This window comes from Arachis ipaensis, chromosome B4 (genome assembly GCF_059453495.1).
Source record: "Arachis ipaensis isolate K30076 ecotype BB chromosome B4, ASM5945349v1, whole genome shotgun sequence".
Taxonomy (NCBI): domain Eukaryota; kingdom Viridiplantae; phylum Streptophyta; class Magnoliopsida; order Fabales; family Fabaceae; genus Arachis; species Arachis ipaensis.
In genome coordinates, this window is record NC_142439.1 from 142612049 (window position 1) to 142631578 (window position 19530).

The 19530-nt window shown below is 31.9% G+C and overlaps 3 protein-coding genes and 1 pseudogene across 4 annotated transcripts; 1 reads left to right on the forward strand and 3 right to left on the reverse strand.

Annotated features, from left to right (window-relative positions):
• Window positions 1-2213: 2213 nt before the first annotated feature.
• On the reverse strand, window positions 2214-3278 carry LOC107638139 (protein DMP8). The gene has a single exon (XM_016341308.3). It carries the CDS (start codon window positions 3098-3100, stop codon window positions 2237-2239), a length of 864 nt encoding a protein of 287 aa, XP_016196794.2. The 5' UTR covers window positions 3101-3278; the 3' UTR covers window positions 2214-2236.
• Window positions 3279-6717: 3439 nt separating this feature from the next.
• On the reverse strand, window positions 6718-7447 carry LOC107637296 (protein DMP9 pseudogene; annotated as a pseudogene).
• Window positions 7448-8594: 1147 nt separating this feature from the next.
• LOC107635340 (granule-bound starch synthase 2, chloroplastic/amyloplastic) lies at window positions 8595-12740 on the forward strand. The gene is made up of 8 exons (XM_016338802.3): window positions 8595-9208; window positions 9449-9869; window positions 10180-10244; window positions 10386-10463; window positions 10565-10675; window positions 10752-10796; window positions 11254-11427; window positions 11506-12740. Exons 1-8 carry the CDS (start codon window positions 8885-8887, stop codon window positions 12460-12462), a joined length of 2175 nt encoding a protein of 724 aa, XP_016194288.1. The 5' UTR covers window positions 8595-8884; the 3' UTR covers window positions 12463-12740.
• Window positions 12741-12904: 164 nt separating this feature from the next.
• On the reverse strand, window positions 12905-16919 carry AAR3 (defective in cullin neddylation protein (DUF298)). Of its 2 annotated transcripts, none has more exons than XM_016338804.3 (9): window positions 16747-16919; window positions 16291-16423; window positions 15470-15521; window positions 14985-15060; window positions 14797-14879; window positions 14232-14328; window positions 13929-13974; window positions 13558-13649; window positions 12905-13480 (listed from the first exon to the last, which is right to left on the reverse strand). In XM_016338804.3, the coding sequence occupies exons 1-9, from the start codon at window positions 16793-16795 to the stop codon at window positions 13161-13163; spliced, it is 948 nt and encodes a 315-aa protein (XP_016194290.1). In that variant the 5' UTR covers window positions 16796-16919; the 3' UTR covers window positions 12905-13160. The 2 variants fall into 2 exon arrangements, with proteins under 2 accessions (XP_016194290.1, XP_016194289.1); XM_016338803.3 differs by having other exon boundaries at window positions 13558-13664; window positions 16747-16912.
• Window positions 16920-19530: the final 2611 nt, after the last annotated feature.

A 19530-nucleotide genomic window follows, 5' to 3' on the forward strand; every position in this document is an offset into this window, starting at 1 on the left:
TTTATGTCTATCTCTTTTGAAAAGACATATATATAGTCAGGTTGAAAAATCATACGAAATAATAATGGTCTAATGTCTAATCCCAAATTGGTGGTAAACGTGTCATAAATGTATACTTAACTATCTGGATTTAGAAATTAATTTCTTATTAATTGTTTTCCCCTACACGTATATGTATAGTTATGGCATCACTGAGTCAAACACGGTAACAAATGACATTGGCGGTTGAATTTTCAAATGATCATATGACAATTGAAGTCAGTATTTGACTACAATCATTTCTCATCTAGCCCTTTTTTCATTGTTTCGGAGTTTGGTTAATTAATTAGTGGCTTAATTAAATGTTTTATTTGCAGAATAAAGTAATAGGATTGAGTCTCCAATAAGAGTTGTATGTCTACTCCGCACTTCTCTGATAGTGTACTACGTGCATAAAACGTTTATGTAACTTGGAGTTTTCCTTTTTTTTTTTTTTTTTAAGTAGTCTTCAAAACTTAGAAGTACTTGTATAATTATCATATAGTATATTTAAAACGTGTTTTATAAATTTCTTTTATTCAATCTTTAACTGTATTGGGTTCTTGCAAGTATTAGAAATTCAAATCTTAATTTGTGTATGTAATAATCTATCAATCAACGACAAATTTTTAAATAAAATTCAGACTACAATAAATTAGTCTTTAGTCGTCAATACTATATTAGAATTGAAAATGATGAATCTTATTCAATTCTAAAAACTAGTTTATAAGGCAAAAAATGTCTTGTACAGTATAAACTATCTAAAAATAATTTTATTTAAAAGTTTTATTTAAAAGATGTGATACTTATAATATCTAATTTTAAAAGAACGTCATAGCAATGATATTTTTTATTATTATTGTAAACAGAAAATGTTATAAATCAAACTCATCTTGATTAATTAAGGTCAAGGTCCTTATTACCAAAAATTAAACCCTACTGGTGAAGATTGCCATCTCTTATATCTCTCCACAAGAGTCGCATATATAGCATTTGGTCATTATCTTATCCTATCTACTCTTAGTTCTCCAATCTCCACACACTAAATCCTTTGTCTCTACTTCAAACAAGTTACATCATGCGTGGGACAGATATAAATTTATTAGGATTTTTTTTTTACTTTTTTATTTTCTACTTACATAGAATTCCTAGTACTATAAGTGATAAATAGTAATGTACGTACGTAGTACTAAATGCCTGGTGGGTGGACACCTACTTAAGTTTTGCTACGGTGACCTCTAATTCAGTAATTAACTAAAATCTTGTTTTAAATTTTTGAATTGGATTCATTAGCCATTAGGTGTTTGTCCCACTTTTAGTTACGTATCTAACACATATTATAAATTTAACATCTTGTTATTATTTTTGACATATACATAGTAAAATTAAACAATATCTAAAAATATATATGTATATTATTTATGCAATTTTAATTCAGTTTTGCATCAGAGGCGTCAAGTAATGATACATAGCCCTATGAGTTAAAGAAAGTTATATATTTTTTTATATTAATTATGTTAAATGTATACTAAAATCGATCACTAATATAAAATATATATTGAAATATAAAATATATATTAAAAATAAATTAAACTAAATAATATTTATACATAAATATATGTAATATAATACATAATAACTAATTTTTGTGATTAATTTTAATATATAAATAACATTTTTATTTTTATACAACAAAAATAAGAGTAGTACCTAGCTACGCAATATGATTATTGACCTAATAGTAATTCAGTTTTCCTATATTTACTTAGCTAATTACTCAGCTTTATTCATTATTGAATAAAGCATGAGAGCTAAAGAAACTAATCCTTAAATTTTCTTCAATGATAAACAAGAATGAATTTGTTAAATCATTTAACTGTTTTTAACTATTAACTTCAAATGAAAACAATTATACATGAATTTTTATCAAAAAATAATTTGAATAAATTATCATTTGTATCCATGAAAGATACAAACGCTGACAAATGTATATATAAGAATAAAACGACAATTGTATCTACGGAAGATAGTTTCTGTGTGCCAAGAATACCCTAACGGACCAATTGTATAACCAACATCCGGGTACTCTTGGCACACAGAAGCCTCTATGATTATAATTGTCGTTTTATTCTTATATGCGTACATTTATTAGCATCTATATCTTTTATGTATATAAATAGTAATTTATTCATCTTAAAAAATATTTCTTCAACGATAACTACACGTTTTTTTCCGCCGTTGCGGTGGTATTAGTATTGGTGTTGGTGGTGGCAGTGACGGCGCCAGTAGAGGTAGCATTAGCATTCTTTGGCAAGGATGGGACAAATCCGCGTCTATGGACAGGAAACAAAAGAAACAAACTTGAGCAAAGAAATCCAACAACAAGAACCAAGGTTCTCATCACTTGCTCCATATCATCCACATGTTTGGGAAACAAGCAATCGATGACTCTCTGATCGGAGAAAGCCATCGCCAAGAACACCACCATTGACAACACGGCGTGCAAGACGTCGGCAAACCCTAGCTTGTACCTCCTACCGCCGATATAGCCGCGGTGGTTGTGCACCCACAAACCCTTGGTGGTCACGAATCCGTAGTAGACCTTTGTCTTGTTGTTTCCCTTGCTATCTTTCGCAGGTTGCTCGACGCTGTCGGTGAAGCAGGAGAAGAAGCAGAAGAAGGAACAGAAGACTAAAGCGAAGATCATCATGGTTACACTAAGTGATGAACATTGCCCGGATTTGTAGATGGTTGGTATGAGTGCCCCAAAAACTAGGTTAGTCCCTGTTGGTAAGAAGTTCCCAAGATTTGAGGCGGTTTTGAAGGTTGTTTGGATGCCCTTTCCAAGGGTAGTGTCGTTTGTGTCCTCTAATGTAGGGTCTTCATCATCACCATTAGAATTAGGGCTATTAGGGTTACTAGTGGGATTACTGGGATTGGAGTTACCATTAGCAATGGGTTTTTTGGGGCTATTATTGTTGTTTTCTTGTGGCTTTGAAGTGGGTTCAGAATCAGAGGGTTTTGATGTTGGTGAATTTGAACCACTTTCTAGATCTGGTTGCAGCTGTTTATCACTATCCATTAATGTTATTATGGATATGGATTTATTATTCTAAGAAAGTATGTGATGATGATGAGAGATTAACAACTAAGTAATAAGGGTTAGTTCTTGAAATTATTGAACAATGATGGAGCGTGTAGGGTTTCCTATATATATGGAAATTATAGGAAGGGTGAGAAGAAAACTTTGAGATTGGGCAATGTATTAACAAAGAAATGGGAAGTGAAGGGGCTTTTATAGAAGTATTATAGTTTGAATATAATTTTTGTAGTCAAAATAGCTAGCTAGCCATAATTAAGAAGCAGATATATTAGATATATTGAGGAAGAATATAATTATTAAATAATGATTGGTTAGTTTTAACTGTATTAGTTATAATAATGAGTTTAATATATATATAAATTAATTTAGATTTTAATTTTAATTTTAATGTACCGAGAATATAAAAAAATTTATACAGATATTTAATTAAATAATAAATTTTAAAAATTAGTTTTTTTGTAATAATAATATATAATTAATTGTCTGTATAAAATTTTTTTATTCTGTATGAAAATTAATAAATTTATTAATTTATTTGGATATATATATATATATATATATATATATATATATTTTTTATTTATATATATTATCTATTTGTACCTGATATAGTTATATATGCTACTGATTAGTTTAACTAAGAAAATAAATAAATTTATTATACCTTAATGTTACTTAATATTCATTGATATATCTTATATAACACAGTTCTATCATGATATATCACTAAAAATGTAACTTATTAGTTTTTTATTTCAAAAATGTTATTTGTACACTAAAATTAGCTACTAAAATCAGTTACCAATATATTTATATATAAATACATGTGTGGTTTAATTTATTTTCAATGTGTATTTGTATTTTAATATGTATTTTATACTGGTGACTGAGTTTGATGGCTGATTTTAGTGTACACGTAACATAACTCTTTTTTTTATGGTATCTCACAACCCAACAAGTTAAGGATTAATTCGTCACGGTACTGATGAACTCCATTTAAAGGTTTGTCGCTCGCCAATAATTGCTACACAACGCGGAATTCGAGCTCTCTCACATTTGTTTAAGCAAACTACTAAATTAACTGTACCAACCCAATATGGTTGAATATAACTTATTAGTTAAATTCCAATTGTTATCATTAATGCCATCATATCTATAATCTAAATTAAGGCTGCGAAAATCTCTTCTCAACTTGAGTGGCTGTTTGAAATATTCCATCCTTATTGAGCATATGTATATTGCTGTGAAATGTTCCATCATTATCCATGGAGGCAGTTGAGTATTTATTGAGTGAGAAAATATAATATATATATATATATATATATATATATATATATATATATATATATATATATATATATATATATATATCAATTGAATTGTAATATAAGCTTATTAATTAATAATTTATATATGTCTTTAATTCAAAGTATCAATTTGTTTGAACTAAAATAACCTGGTATTATATGAATACAGTGTCTACCAATTACTTAGCTTGTTCCTGCTATCTTATACTATTTGTGAACACTTCTAATGAAATGTTGAATATCTCTACATATAATTATTCAGAAGTCAATAATATATAACACCAAAATTCATATATAATTAACTCCATGCCAGTACAAAATTAAACGTTGTGGTCCACATGCAACCATACAAATTTGAAGTTGGATAGTATTTAATGCCATTAAGACTGATGACTAGAGTCTTTCTTCGATATTTCAGAGGAAGAAAAATCTTTTGAATTGAAACAAATCCATATGCATGGCAATTTGTTTGAGCTGATGAATAACCGTTAGAATAATCAAAATATTTTACTTATTAATTCCAAAATTTAATGAAGATGCTTATTCAAAACACGAAATTAGCTAGTCAGACTCCAATGCGAGATTGAATGAAAAAACATGTTAAATTTCAGTTTAATTTTAAGATGTACTCTGTAAAGAGAGCAAAGAAGAGTAATAGAATGAAGGAAAAAATAATAATAATTAAAAAATAAATCCTCACTCCAATATGGACTTAGAAATTTTCTTTTGAACTAGTCAATATGTAAGGCTATGCCGTGGCACCTTGCACTCAACTTGTTTATTAGTGACACAATTGTACTTATTTCAAAAATTCATACTGCATGAAAATAATAAAGAAAAATAGAAAGATATATAAATCAACATCATTACTTGATAATCATGCAATTGACCGAATGTTGATACTTGATATTCCAGTTCTTTGTAGTTTTCAAGTACTCTATACGAAGCTTTCATTTTATTTATTTCACTAAAAAGCTTCCATTATTTTTTATGAATTTTAGATAATGAATTTTTTTAAAACTAATATTTGGGTTGAGTTTGGCTCATTTTGGGGCAGAGCTATTGAACTTGGTTTAGAGAAGGACCCAAGTTAAGATTATTAAGGGGATCAACAGTAACAATTAAAATTTACTTTTTCCTGTTTAATTATATATTAAGCATATATTATATACAACATTATACACACATATTGTTTAATACTTTTATTCTTTAGCGTTTCTTCCCATAATTCTTTAGAGCTTTGTATCCTTCAGAGCTTCCATTATTACCACTATTCTTATTAGAACTAATTACTTAAGTTTCTAATATGCCAATGTTTCAATTTTGTATAAATAAACTCTTTTATTTTGTGAGGGATCTTCTTTATGTTTTGAGAGATATGTAATAAAAATTAAATTAACTAATTATTAGATAGTTAAAAAAATCATTCTAGATCAAATTTAATCTCACACCATTTTTTTCCAGAAAAAAGACTTAATAAGAACTTATTAATAAAGCCTATATATTTTATCAATAACTATGCTATGTGTATATTAAAAATTATTTGCTAAATCAATTATCAATTAATTTAAAATATATGTTAAAATATAAAATATATATTAAAAATGAATTAAACAATATATGTTTTTATTTACAAATACATTGTGACAAATTTTTAGTTTGCATAGGTTATTTTTGTTTTACCAATTATATTACATGTATATCAAAAACCAACATTGCATATAAAAATATGTATTTAGCAATTTATAAAACAAAATTATTAAATAAATTTAATTATTCATTTATTACAAGTTTGATTACAGTGGTTATCAATTATTTAGTTGAAAAAATTGTAAATTAATATGTATAATTATACACATATTAACTAACTTGGTTAGTAGTTTAAAAGCTTAAATAAAACCAATTGCTGGTCTGCACTAAATTAACAAATTCATTCTAAGTAGTATACTAGTATTTAATGATTACACATCTTGATATATACATTGATATATAACATAACACAGACACATTGAATCTATAAGGCCATAAGGGTTGAAAGTTGCATAATGTTTCTGAATTATGATTAAGCAAAGGACATTCTCGTTCTAAATTAAATATTTATTAGGGATCAAATATCAATCCGCGAAATAAATTCAAAAACCAACCATAAAAAAAAAGAGCAATATTATTCTTGTTCTGTAGCCCTTAATTCATAACAAAAATATTAACATGAGTATGATGTAGATAAAATTAAAGAAATAACTACCAAATCCCAAACAAATTATTACTAACACAATAACAAGTTTCATATTACGCAGACATGCATCCAATTCCACGTCTGAAATTGGGAAACACAAGAAACAAACCGCTACAAATTACTCCCACCATTAACGGAAAACTCTCCATGACTTGATCCATGTCCTTTTCATGCCCGGGGAACAAGCAATTAGTAACCCTATGATCCGAGAAAGCAATTGCCACGAACACTAACACGGACATGAAAGCGTGCACAAAATCCGTGAAGGAAACCTTGTATTTCTCATCCTTTGGCACTTGAACCGGAATCCCCGGTTTGAACACGGACAGTCCTTTCGGAGTCACGAAACCATAATAAATGGTTCCGTCAGGGCCGGGAAAACTGTCTGTGAAGTGAAAGAAGAAGCATGAGAGTGAACATATGGTTAGGAGCACGTGGGTCATCATGCTGTGCACGTGACTGCATTGTCCGTTCTTGTAGATTGATGGAAGGACCATCTCGAATGTCAGGAGTGTTCCCGTTGGGAGGAAGTTTCCGAGTAATGAAGTCTTGTTGAGTGTCTTCTGGACACCCTTTGCCATGATGGCACGGCGATTCTTCCGGACAGCCTCTGGAGGCATCACCGGAAGAGTGATTGGGCCGGAAGAATTGCGTGTATCATCATGGGACGGTGCTGGAGTTGCATTGTAAACTTTGATTCCAACTTCCTGTTGGGTTGGTTCCATTTTTTGTGAGAATTAAGAATAGAGAAAGGAATTCTAAATTAAGAAGAGTTTAAATACAGTGGAATTTACAAATTGAGTTTAAAACAATTGGGCGGTTATTGGCGGTTATTTAAGTATATCATCTTTATTACTTGTTTATAGTTATTGATTTCTTCTCATCACTTGTAAGAAGGAAATAATGATTTATGAGAGTAGAGTGCTTTGTTAATTGTTGATTAGGCACATTAACCATTCAAACGTAAGGACAATGCAGCAAACTAAATAGAACGAGGTGATGATGATCAGGGATGATACGCGCTTGCTCTATAGTAATAAGAAAAATTGCTCATGCCACTAAGAAAGAAAGAAAGAAATAAAAAACAAAACCACAAAGATTATAGGTTTGATTGGGAACATGTGGTAATAAGTTAGGTTCTAGGAAATACTACAAAATTTTACATGCCAGAAACGTGATTTTGTCATTAATGAAAAAGACATGATTTCTTTGGATTTTCCAATCTACTACGCGGAAATTTTGCATCTACTTGACCATCGACATCTAAACCACTTAAAGTAATCTACTTGTGAAGAATTTATATTCAAATTTTGTTATTGCTACTGTTTAAAATCAATAACTAAAAAGAATTTAATTTTAATATCCTATGTGTAAAATGTTTTACACATTCGATCTATTACATTCGGTTTTTTAAATGATCATCTATGTGATCAATATAAAAGTAGTTATTTTTGTTGATATAGTATTACGTAATTAAATACACAGATAAAATTGCTTTGACATGTATCAAAATTAAATTCATATATTATTACCTAAAGAATAGAAATTTGATTTATGTTATCAACATCAGAATGAACTACTTTAATAATATGTAACCCTAATAAGATGGCCAATGTCAAACTAACCTTAAAAGAAGTTTCTTTTGGTTGAAATAGTATTATAGATGGTTGGTAAAATAAAATATAAAAAATTTAAAATGTATAAAATCATTCAAGATGATTCTATGAAGTAACTTTTTACAATTCAGACAACCGTGGAAGATAGAAGAACTTTTGTTCATTCAGTTCTACCAATGAATGGTGAATCACTGAATCTTTCATGCTGGTCCCCCTTTCTCATATCAATGAATTTCACGTTTGAAATTCTCTCTCTGCAATTTCTGGCTAAGATTCTCAATCACAACTCCAAAAATATTTGCTTCAACTCTTCTGTTCTAAAATGGTCAGCGATTTCCAACCTCAAACTTCATGAATGTTCCCATTCTCTTGGGTCCACTTTCCATATTCCACAATCCAATTAACCACTAGATTTTCATGCTTATTCTTCTTTTTATATATATTGGTTGATTCCTCCTCTGTTCCTTCACTTCCATGACAAAATTACAAAAGTCCTCATCTTTTGCAAAATCCCTATCTGGGTTTTTCCCATCACTCAGTTATAGTATTGTGCATGCACCATTTTCTCTCAAAAAGTTGTGTTGATTGATTACTTTTCTTTCTGATGATGGCATCATCAACATCATTGGGATCTTTGCCATTTGTATTGGAAACTAATGTTGAGTCTCTGGTGCTTCTTGACACAAGAAGCAGCTACCATTCTCCCCGGTTTCCGGTTTGTGGCATAAAGGGTTCATGTTTTGGGCATTCTGAAAGGTTGGGGTTGTGTTGGTGCAAGAGGGTGTTATGGAGGAGTAAGAAAGTAAGACCAATAGCTTGCAAGAGTTTTGGGAAAGATGAGTATGAAGATGGATCAAAGGATGTGGTGCATGCCACGATTGAAAAGAGGAAGAAGGTTCTTGCTTTGCAAAGGGACCTACTTCAACAGGTATATTCTGCTTTATCCTAAAGTAGTGTTGTATTTGGTATTTACTCTATCCGTTTCAAAATATCTGTCACTTTGAAAACCCAGTACACTCAGAATTCAATGTATCTAGATATATTTAGTATGGATGTACCAAGAGTACTATATATGCTTGTTTGTTCATCTAGAAGGCTAGTGTAACTATGCTTATGTTGTGCTTCATAGCAAATGTTTACATGGTCAATCTCAACTCATCAATTGCAGATTTCAGAAAGAAAGAAACTAATTTCTTCCATAGACAGTGACAATATTAGTAAACCAGAAGGGGGCAGTATTTCTTATGAACATGGCACCAATGGCAGAAGCCATTCTTTTGAGAACCAAAATGGTAACATTCTAGGCATTTATGGAGGCTTTGATGAATCTAACCAGGATGTTAGAGTCCCGCCTCCTGAACCGGCTTCGTTGAGGCTGGATTCACTACCAGCCTTCTTTACAAATGGAACTGAGAACTCAAGTCTGAAGGTTAAGAATCAGGATGGTGTTATTGAATCAAGTTTGGAGAATATAACTGATGAATCTAATGAGATTGGGAGTGAAGGTGAAATACCGCAACCTTTGGCTGGGACCAATGTGATGAATGTTATAGTAGTTGCAGCAGAATGTGCTCCCTGGTCAAAAACAGGTAACTAAACCTACCCACCTTATACCAATTTTGGTGACTTTTAATAAAAATATGTCTAAGGTGGAAACTCAGATAAAGTCGACTTCACGTGAAGTTGATACCTGAGAGCCGTTAGATGATTTGACTGATTTGACTAAATTTTCATCTAACGACTCTCAGGTATCAACTTTCATGTGAAGTCGACTTCACCTGAGTTTTCACCATTTTTTAAATATAAAATGTTCTATATGTTATATTGATAACTGCCTCAAGACCGAAAATAAAAAGATACGAAGGACATAAACTTATAGACTTTTATGTGAGTTAACAGGTGGACTTGGAGATGTTGTTGGTTCATTACCAAAGGCTTTAGCTAAGCGTGGACATAGGGTCATGGTAACATGTTATTCCCTTATTGAACTTTACTGAATAATTGAATATAACAAACTATTAGAAGAAAACTTAATCTTTGAATTTGTACCTTGCCCATTGCATAATATACCATGTTCTTCTTCTTCTTCTCTGTTTTCCTCTCAGGTTGTTGCGCCTCGGTATGGTAACTATATCGAACCCCAAGATACAGGAGTACGAAAAACATACAGAGTGGATGGTCATGTATGCAGCATCTGCTTTGTTCCTATTGATTGTTCTCTTTCAATGTGTTACATTGCTTCTACTTTGAGGGTGTTGTAACCTTCCAATTTTTCACTCTACAGGATATGGAAGTAAGATATTTCCAGGCTTACATTGATGGTGTAGACTTTGTTTTCATCGAAAGTCCAATGTTTCACAATCTGGAGCATAACATATATGCAGGAAGCAGATTGGTAATAATATATTTTTTCTTGACAGTCACTGTCAAGTATTTTACACATTTAACTCACCTTGTCTTTCATCTCACAGGATATTCTAAAGCGCATGATACTGTTTTGCAAGGCAGCTGTTGAGGTACATAAACTAAATGACTTCGTCACTTGGTCAATGTTTATTTATGGGATAATTCTAACAAATTGAAGTCTTCTAGCACATTAGAATACTGTATTATGATAATGTTTTGGTCTTTTAACTAGAGATTAGGATTTAATTAAGAGAAGGGGAAAGAAAAATTATTTCTAAGGCAGATCCCTAACCCTTCATGTGACCTTGGTCAGACTAGAGAATATTAGTCGAATTTCTGATAATGAGATTCAGGATGCTAGTGATTTGATAGAGATTTTGTTTCTTCTTTAAAATGAAGAAAAGAATACTAGATTGTGGTCTACAATCTGTTACAGCTTGAAATCATGTGTGTGAAAAGAAGATAAAATAGAAAATGACTAGTATTGATTTTGTTCTTGAAGTCTTCACTATAGCTCTGATGCATTTCTTTGAATATGAATAATAAATCAAACTGAAAAATTCACAGGTTCCGTGGCATGTTCCATGTGGTGGTGTTTGCTATGGAGATGGAAACTTGGCTTTCATAGCAAACGATTGGCATACTTCATTGCTGCCAGTGTATCTTAAGGCATACTATCGTGACCAGGGTTTGATGAAGTACACAAGATCAGTTCTCGTTATTCATAACATAGCTCACCAGGTTCAATCTCCATCTATATATGTCTATGTTAAGAAGATGTTTGACACATTAACACTAACACACTTTCTTTCCTTGTAGGGTCGGGGTCCTGTTGATGATTTCTTCTATGTTGATTTAGCTGAACACTACATAGACCTTTTTAAACTATATGACCCCATTGGAGGTGACCACTTCAACATTTTTGCAGCCGGTTTAAAGAGCGCAGACCGTGTTGTCACGGTTAGCCATGGGTATTCATGGGAGCTTAAAACTTCTGAAGGTGGTTGGGGTTTGCATGGGATCATCAATGACAATGGATGGAAACTGAGGGGAATCGTGAATGGAATTGATAACAAAGATTGGAACCCTAAGTTTGATGTTCACTTGAAATCGGATGGCTACACCAACTACTCCCTCGAGACACTGCATACTGGAAAGCCTCAATGTAAAGCCGCATTGCAAAAGGAGCTCGGTTTGCCTGTTCGCGAGGACATTCCGGTAATCGGTTTTATCGGAAGGTTGGATCCGCAGAAAGGCGTTGATCTCATAGCCGAAGCGGTTCCTTGGATGATGGGTCAGGATGTGCAACTAATCATGTTGGGATCTGGAAGACCGGATTTGGAACAAATGCTCCGGAATTTCGAGAATCAACACAATGACAAGATCCGCAGTTGGGTTGGTTTTTCCGTGAAGACTGCTCATAGAATAACTGCAGGAGCAGACATATTGCTCATGCCATCAAGATTTGAGCCATGTGGATTGAACCAACTCTATGCCATGGCTTATGGAACAGTTCCTGTTGTGCATGCTGTTGGAGGATTGAGGGACACAGTGAAGCCTTTTGATCCCTTCAATGAAACAGGACTTGGATGGACATTTGGAAGTGCAGAATCAGGCAAGTTGATACATGCATTAGGGAATTGCTTATTGACCTATAGAGAGTATAAGGAAAGCTGGGAAGGGCTTCAACGGCGAGGGATGACACAAGATCTTAGTTGGGATAACGCAGCCCAGCAGTATGAGGAGGTGCTTCTTGCTGCCAAGTACCAGTGGTAACTTTCTGGCATCTCTACTCTACCAGAAAGTTCTGATCAAAACGAAGATTATCCAAGTTGAATGGCTATCGTGTCTTAAATTGTTGGTTTTGGGAAGGAAAATGAGGAATTGTGTATACGATACAGTCAAAGTCATGATGGAATGGGTTAAGGTAAAAGTTTTAGTGTTCTAAGGATTTTATAACAGTAACACAACAATTTCATGCACTGTTTAAGTATCATACTAGTGTTTACAAGCTCAATTTAACTTGTGTGATAGCAAGCAAAGTTGATTTTCAAGGTACTATGTTAAGTTCTATACAAGTTCCCAAAAGCACTTATCTCTATTATATCACAAATATCAGTATTAATATCTAATTGCAATAATCCTAGCACTCTGTCTAGCCTAAAGCACATTACAAAATGTTAACAACTGCAATATCATTGGAAAATTAAGTCTGGTAAAATCAAAATCATCATAATCAGTTTACTGATTTATATTTATCATCAATATTCAATACATGAAACAATATAGAGAAATAAAACACAAGACATTTTATTGATTTTACCAAAGGCAATGGATCATCAATTAACACTCGCCAGCACAACTTACTAAGCCACACAACTACAGGAACAACCTTAAGTTAAATATTTCTATCCCGTGCAAACAACAGATAGCAATTAGCAAAAGATAAATTTATATACCTTTATAATGGTGCTTCATCTAAAAGAAGCCCTCCTTTCCCTACCAAACTGCACATAAGAACTAGCCGAAAATAGTCCTGCAAATCCCTTCGATAGACAACCTTCAACAGCACACGGGGACTTAGATGAGCACAAGGGACTGTTTTGTCTACTCGTTTCCATACAGTCCTCTGTTGTATTCCCTGGCCGATTGTCCTCCCAATCCACTGTATCATGAGCTCTACTTCTTTTACAGTTTGAAGAAACCAAGTCCTCAGACATATTTGAATACTCCATATTACTTTTCCCTGTGTCCTCAGGTAATTTCCGCTTCAGGCTGGAAATACTTCTTAGTTCTGACAGATTTATACACCAGTGAATGAGACTCCTATTACACATATAAGAGAATGACTGTAACTATAAATAAGCTCACCAGGAAGTGTGTCCTTGAAAACACATGGCTTGGATTCTGGATCACCACAGTTACAACGAAAGCTGGAATTATCATAGCATGATCCTGATATACTGCAGGGTAATATACTAAACAATGTTGGTTAGGAGATGCCGATATATATAACAATATACAATGCCTCTCTCTACTTTTAGAAATCAGAATTACAACTAGAAACTTTAATCGGTAGTAAGTATAAAAAATAAAAGGAGGGTATTAGAGAAGTAAATGGTATCATATATCAGAAAAATAAAAATGTAAAGGGTATCAGTTCATTCGAGGGGATATCTTAGAGAATCATCAAAATTCTCAAAAGATTTAAGATGCTTTGTTTGGATGTAAAGAAATCTAACCTGTACATATGCTCAACAAAATCATCTATTAAAACAGGCCAAGCACCTGCAAGAGGAGAAAAGGAAAATGATCATTGCATCAGAATCCAAGCATGATTGCTAATCCCCCACAATAAAATTCCTCTAGATGCAACTATCCAGATAAACTCCCATGCAGCATGAGAGAAGCAGAAACAAAATGTTTAAGTAGATAATTAGATACTGTTGTAACTAGGACTTAAAATTACATGACATGGGGACATGTATATGCATATTTATATTGGCATCTCTAGCTATTGTAACTAGCACACAATGAGATAGTACCTTCAGGATCATACCCGTCCAGATTATCGCGTGTACACCAGCTAAAAGCTAGAACCTGCTGCCAAGTATCCTCGGAGATGTTGTACCGTTGATTTTTCTAAATAAAATGTAATATATCAGCATCCAACAAAAGAAAAAATAACACAAAACTACTTCTTAATCAGGTCCAATCAATTTAACTCAGTAAACATGCCCAGGCTTTCATTTAAAATGGCCAAAAGTATGACAAACCCTGAGCCAAAGCCTATTTTCCCAAATCTACAACCAATTACAGATCATAAAATTGATCATTTTTAACAACACATCCTCATAGCTAACTGGTTGAGTTTTACGAAAGATTTTCCTATTTCAAGAACAGATGCAGTAAAGTTGCAGCCACATCATGCACTTTGGCCAAACTTAAATACAAGAGCCTTGCTTAATGCAACCATTAGCCAATAAGTATTTACAGTTTACACTACAGAATCATTTCACCAACACACCTTCTAAACTGAATCCTAACACTTCCCTCTGTCACTAAAGAAAGCACCACATAAGCTTCACAGTCGTCTAATAATTAGGGTACCTTAACAAAGTCACACCATTGATGAATCAGTGGAAAGCGCCCAGCAAGAACTAATTTCCAAGCAGTTACTGCCCTGCTTACAGCTGCAGAATATCAAAAAGAGAAGAATGTAAGGATTTTGCATACTGATTCACCACCATATGCAATTAATACAAGATTATGTCAAAGGAAATGACCGGGTTACTTACAAATATTCTTTTGACCATTCTCGCGACACATGAAGAAAACAAAATCATAGAACCGAGTGAATTCTGAAAAGTCTGCCTGGCGAGAGGAACAAATGAAGCACATGTTCCAATTGCAAGTATCAGATTAAAGATTAAAAATACAAGAAAACAAACAGAATTTGAGCGCTAGAATGCTTTGCATCAGGCTATATATCTGTTCCCCCCCCCCCCCTTCTGTCTCTCCCTATAACAAAATTACTTGAATTTCTATTATTTGCAGAAGTATCAGCACTGGATCCAGTCCAGTAATCGTAATAATATATTCTTTGGTGTCTTACGTATGTGCATCCTGCTACTATGTTTCTTAGAACATAAAATTCTTTTTTCCCCTTTAATTGGAAAAGAAATTGCTAAACCTATTTATGTAGTTGTAGACACAAAAGTATCATTGGATAAAAGAATACCAAATTGCATAACTGAATAATGTCAAAGAAATCAAAACTCACCACCAACTCCAACCGTGACATGAGGATTGAAAGTTCATCAAAAATTGTTGCCCTGAAAATTTTGGCACATTAAGAAAGTTAAAGATAGAAAAAGAGAGATGTCCACTTGTTGCAACTCTTGTGATTTTAGCTATACTTGGATTTCACTAACCTATACATGGTAAAGCAGTGACATCAATATTCACATGACATTTGATAAGCTGGAATGGAAAAACAACCATGCTCACTTGGAAGTAAAACTAAAATGCGGATTCAAAACCGCACAAGATCCATAGACAACAGCCATGATTAAATTAAAGCCTTCATTAATTTCATTATAATATAAACGGCAAATTCTAGAATTGTGAGCCTAGTTTTGCTTCAAATAGCTAGAATTGTCCGAGCTTATCACATGCCTAACTGATGTAGAACTTAACACGCCCTCTTCGCACGGAGAGTTTGGCATTTGGAGCGTAAAGTTTGCAGAAGCAGACATTTGCAAGTAATCCAACATAAAGCAAACAATAAGTTTTGTTACCAATTTAGAATTATGGACCTGACTCAACTCTAAAAGCAAGTTCACAGGAGAAGGCTATTTGGCCATATTCCTAGACGATATCGATATGGAACTTGTTAATTACAAAAGCAATCATCAAAAAAGGAAACATAAAAGCATATAAATTCACTCAATTGTTTAGAGCTTCACACATTTATCTGATGTTATCAATCCAAATATCATCATCACCTACACAACTGAATGAGCACTTCCAGGTTCCAACACCAATTAACATGAAAGCAATTCTCATAAGCTGCACACAAAAAAAAAAAAAAAAGATACTCACCCTGTACTAACTCTGGACTCAACCAACTTGGAGAGCTGTGTCAATGCCTCCCTTGAAAGCTTAGCTTTCTGAATGTCACTGTCCTGCCTGTACCCTTCATCTCCAACAACAAATCCATGTCCTGATTTTATATCTGTACACCATAACCAACATAAAAATAAAAACAATAATCAATCAGATAAATAACAGATTAAAAAGATTAAATCTTGTTTGCCTACAGAAAAACATAGCTTAATTCTCAAATTTCAGTTTTTTCCTTCCCATTTTCCAAGATAACCAAAATGAAAATAATAACAACAACTAACAATAACAATAACAACAAGAAGAAGCTCAGCAAAAAAAAAAAAAAAAAAAAACAGTTGCGTATCGTAGCTAAGAAGCACCACATCAATATACGGGGATAAAAAAAGTGAATCAAAATAAAGTGATAAGAAGAAGAGGAACAAAGAAAATTACCGGAGAATCTTCTATAAATCTCAAATATATCGATCCGAGATGCATCCATCGATAAACTTGCACTCGGAAGCTCTTCGAGCAAGCAGCAGAATGGGTGCGCAGCGCAGATGAGAGAGGAAAAAAACTCAGCAACAAAGGAAACAAAATTAAAAAACGCAGCTTCTTTTTTTCTTTTCGCTTTTTGGTCTAATTATGTTGGGTTGGCTACAAAAAACAAACAAACCCATGGACCAACCCGGTCCATTTTACTGGGGAAAGAGGGGAGAAAGTGAGAAACAGAGCTTGACCAAAAAAAAAAGTGAGAAACAGAGTGAAAATCCAATCCGGTTCATAAGACATCACCCTAATTTATGTCCTTCAAATTTATAAACCGTGTTATGTCCTACAGGAATGCACAACTCATTTATTAGTGATAGACTTTTAAATAGAATTCAAATTTATGACAGATTAATTTTTGACTTGTTGAGTTAATACCGTAAAAAATAAAAATAAAATTTGAATTGGTTTTTTAAAAAAATATTTATTTTTTATTTTTGTAAACAATATTTTTTAATAAACAAAAATTATTTTATATTTAGATAAGTTTTTAAACAAAAATTTAAGTATTAAAAATATCTTTTGTTTTTTTCTTTTTTTAAACAAAGTATTGTTAACTTTTAAAAAAATTATTTTTTAATAAAAATATTTTAAAAAAAATTTAAATAAATTTTAAATTAAATAAAAATACTTTATTTTTTTAAAAATATTTTTTCATTAAAAAAATCAATCCAAGCTAATACTTACACCTTATTAAAATGAGTTAAAGACTAATTTATCTTTTTTACCATCATCTTTACTCATATCTTTCTCTCTTAAATCGCTTTTTTGTAACACATCTAGCTGAAGGATTACCATGTATTCATAACATGCAGCGAAAGAAAATAAGGTAATTTTAAAGATCTATTTTGTATTTAAATTTTATTCTAGAAATAATACATAGATAAAATCTAAATACCTTTAGACATTTTAGTAAAAATCACTTTCTTTTTCGATGCGTATCCACACTGAGACCAATCTTTGCTATCAACTCCTTGACCAATGGACATCTGATCTAAATTGAGAAACCTCTTGCAACTCTTTGTACGCTATAAAATTCTTCTCCAAGAATCAGTCTCACATACGCTTATGTGTGTAGAGGTAAAGGAATAAAACTCTTATATTTTATTCTTATAATTTCTTTACTCTTGGCATATATATATATATATATAGTATGAGATTTGTTACTGATTTTAAATTTGAATCTCAATTCAAATTTAAATCATATCTTGTTATTTTAGATCTGAATCTTTTAAATTTATGAATCATATCATAACTCAATTGGAAACAGTTAGGATTTCATCCAAATTTAGAATTCAATTTTAAAAATAGAATAACTAATTATTCTCAAATCTCATTTACTATTCTCAATCATCGTACTATTATTATATTCTTGATACTAGCAAAGAATATAATAATAGAAAAAGTCTAGGGGCCAGCAACTTTTGTATTTTGTGGCTATCACTTAACCATCAAAAGAAAAGTGAGTGATCTCCCACCATTGGATATAATCTCACACCATTAAAAATACTATTGATGGTTAATTGATAGTTACAAAACACAAAAGTTGCTGGCTCCCTAACACTCCTCATAATAATATTCCATTTGAATAAATATAATTATTTATTTGATCAAATCAAAATAATAATTAAATAATTATACAGCAAAGATTAGAACACTTGTTAGTGTGTGACCCCATAGGTTCAATACTAAGCGGATAGTAAATTAGTCATACTAAATTTACTAATCAAGGTTGGTGTCTAGCAACACTCCTCAACGACCCGATAGTATGAACTATGAAGTAATATATTTTTACTAAGAACCTCAGAAGAACAAAATATAATTCCTTCCATCTTCCCAGCTCTTGGTTAACCCTTAGAGTATGATTTAATTGTCAAACTCTAACTTGTTACCATTATTATAATGAATTGTGAATGACCTAAGAAACTAATTTCTTCATTCATTCAATCCTCTTGGCCAATGTTTTATTCATCTCAGTCATTATAATCGTAGAACTCAAACTCTTTACCGAGAGTTGACGGATTCCTTATTGACTAATCATTAATTCTATAAGTGTTTAAATTATACCCAATATCCATTCAACTAGCACCCTAGAGTATTAGGTGTCCGGAATCAAAGTATAATAAATACATTGTTAATTACTGTAACAGTCGCAGATAAAAGGAAACTCTATTACTATGTTCATCTTGAGAATATTCTATTGACAAATATACGGTAATTATAACCATTAGGAATTCTCAAAGTAAGTCAGTTCAATAGTCATATCTCTATATACACCATATATATATATAATTTAATAAATGAGATCTATTAATTTTCATCAAATAAAGACCATTATATATATATATATATATTGATCTTTTCGGATTATTAATGTCTTTTTTAATAATCCTATGACCAAGAATAATTTAGATTAAATTATAAAATATTTATCTCTCAATATTATTATCACTATCAAAATGATAAATCTCTATATTTAATCAAAGATATTATTATATTAATATTTTAATATAATAACAATAACAAATTATTTCACACATGATTAATTGGATTGTGATCATATTCCTTATTCCCAACACTAACATTGTAAACAATTGTCTCAGCAGCTCAACTAATATTGCATTCAATTCAATTCTCTTTTTTGTTATCTTTAATTGGTAATATGCAACCCAATCATTTTAGAAGGAG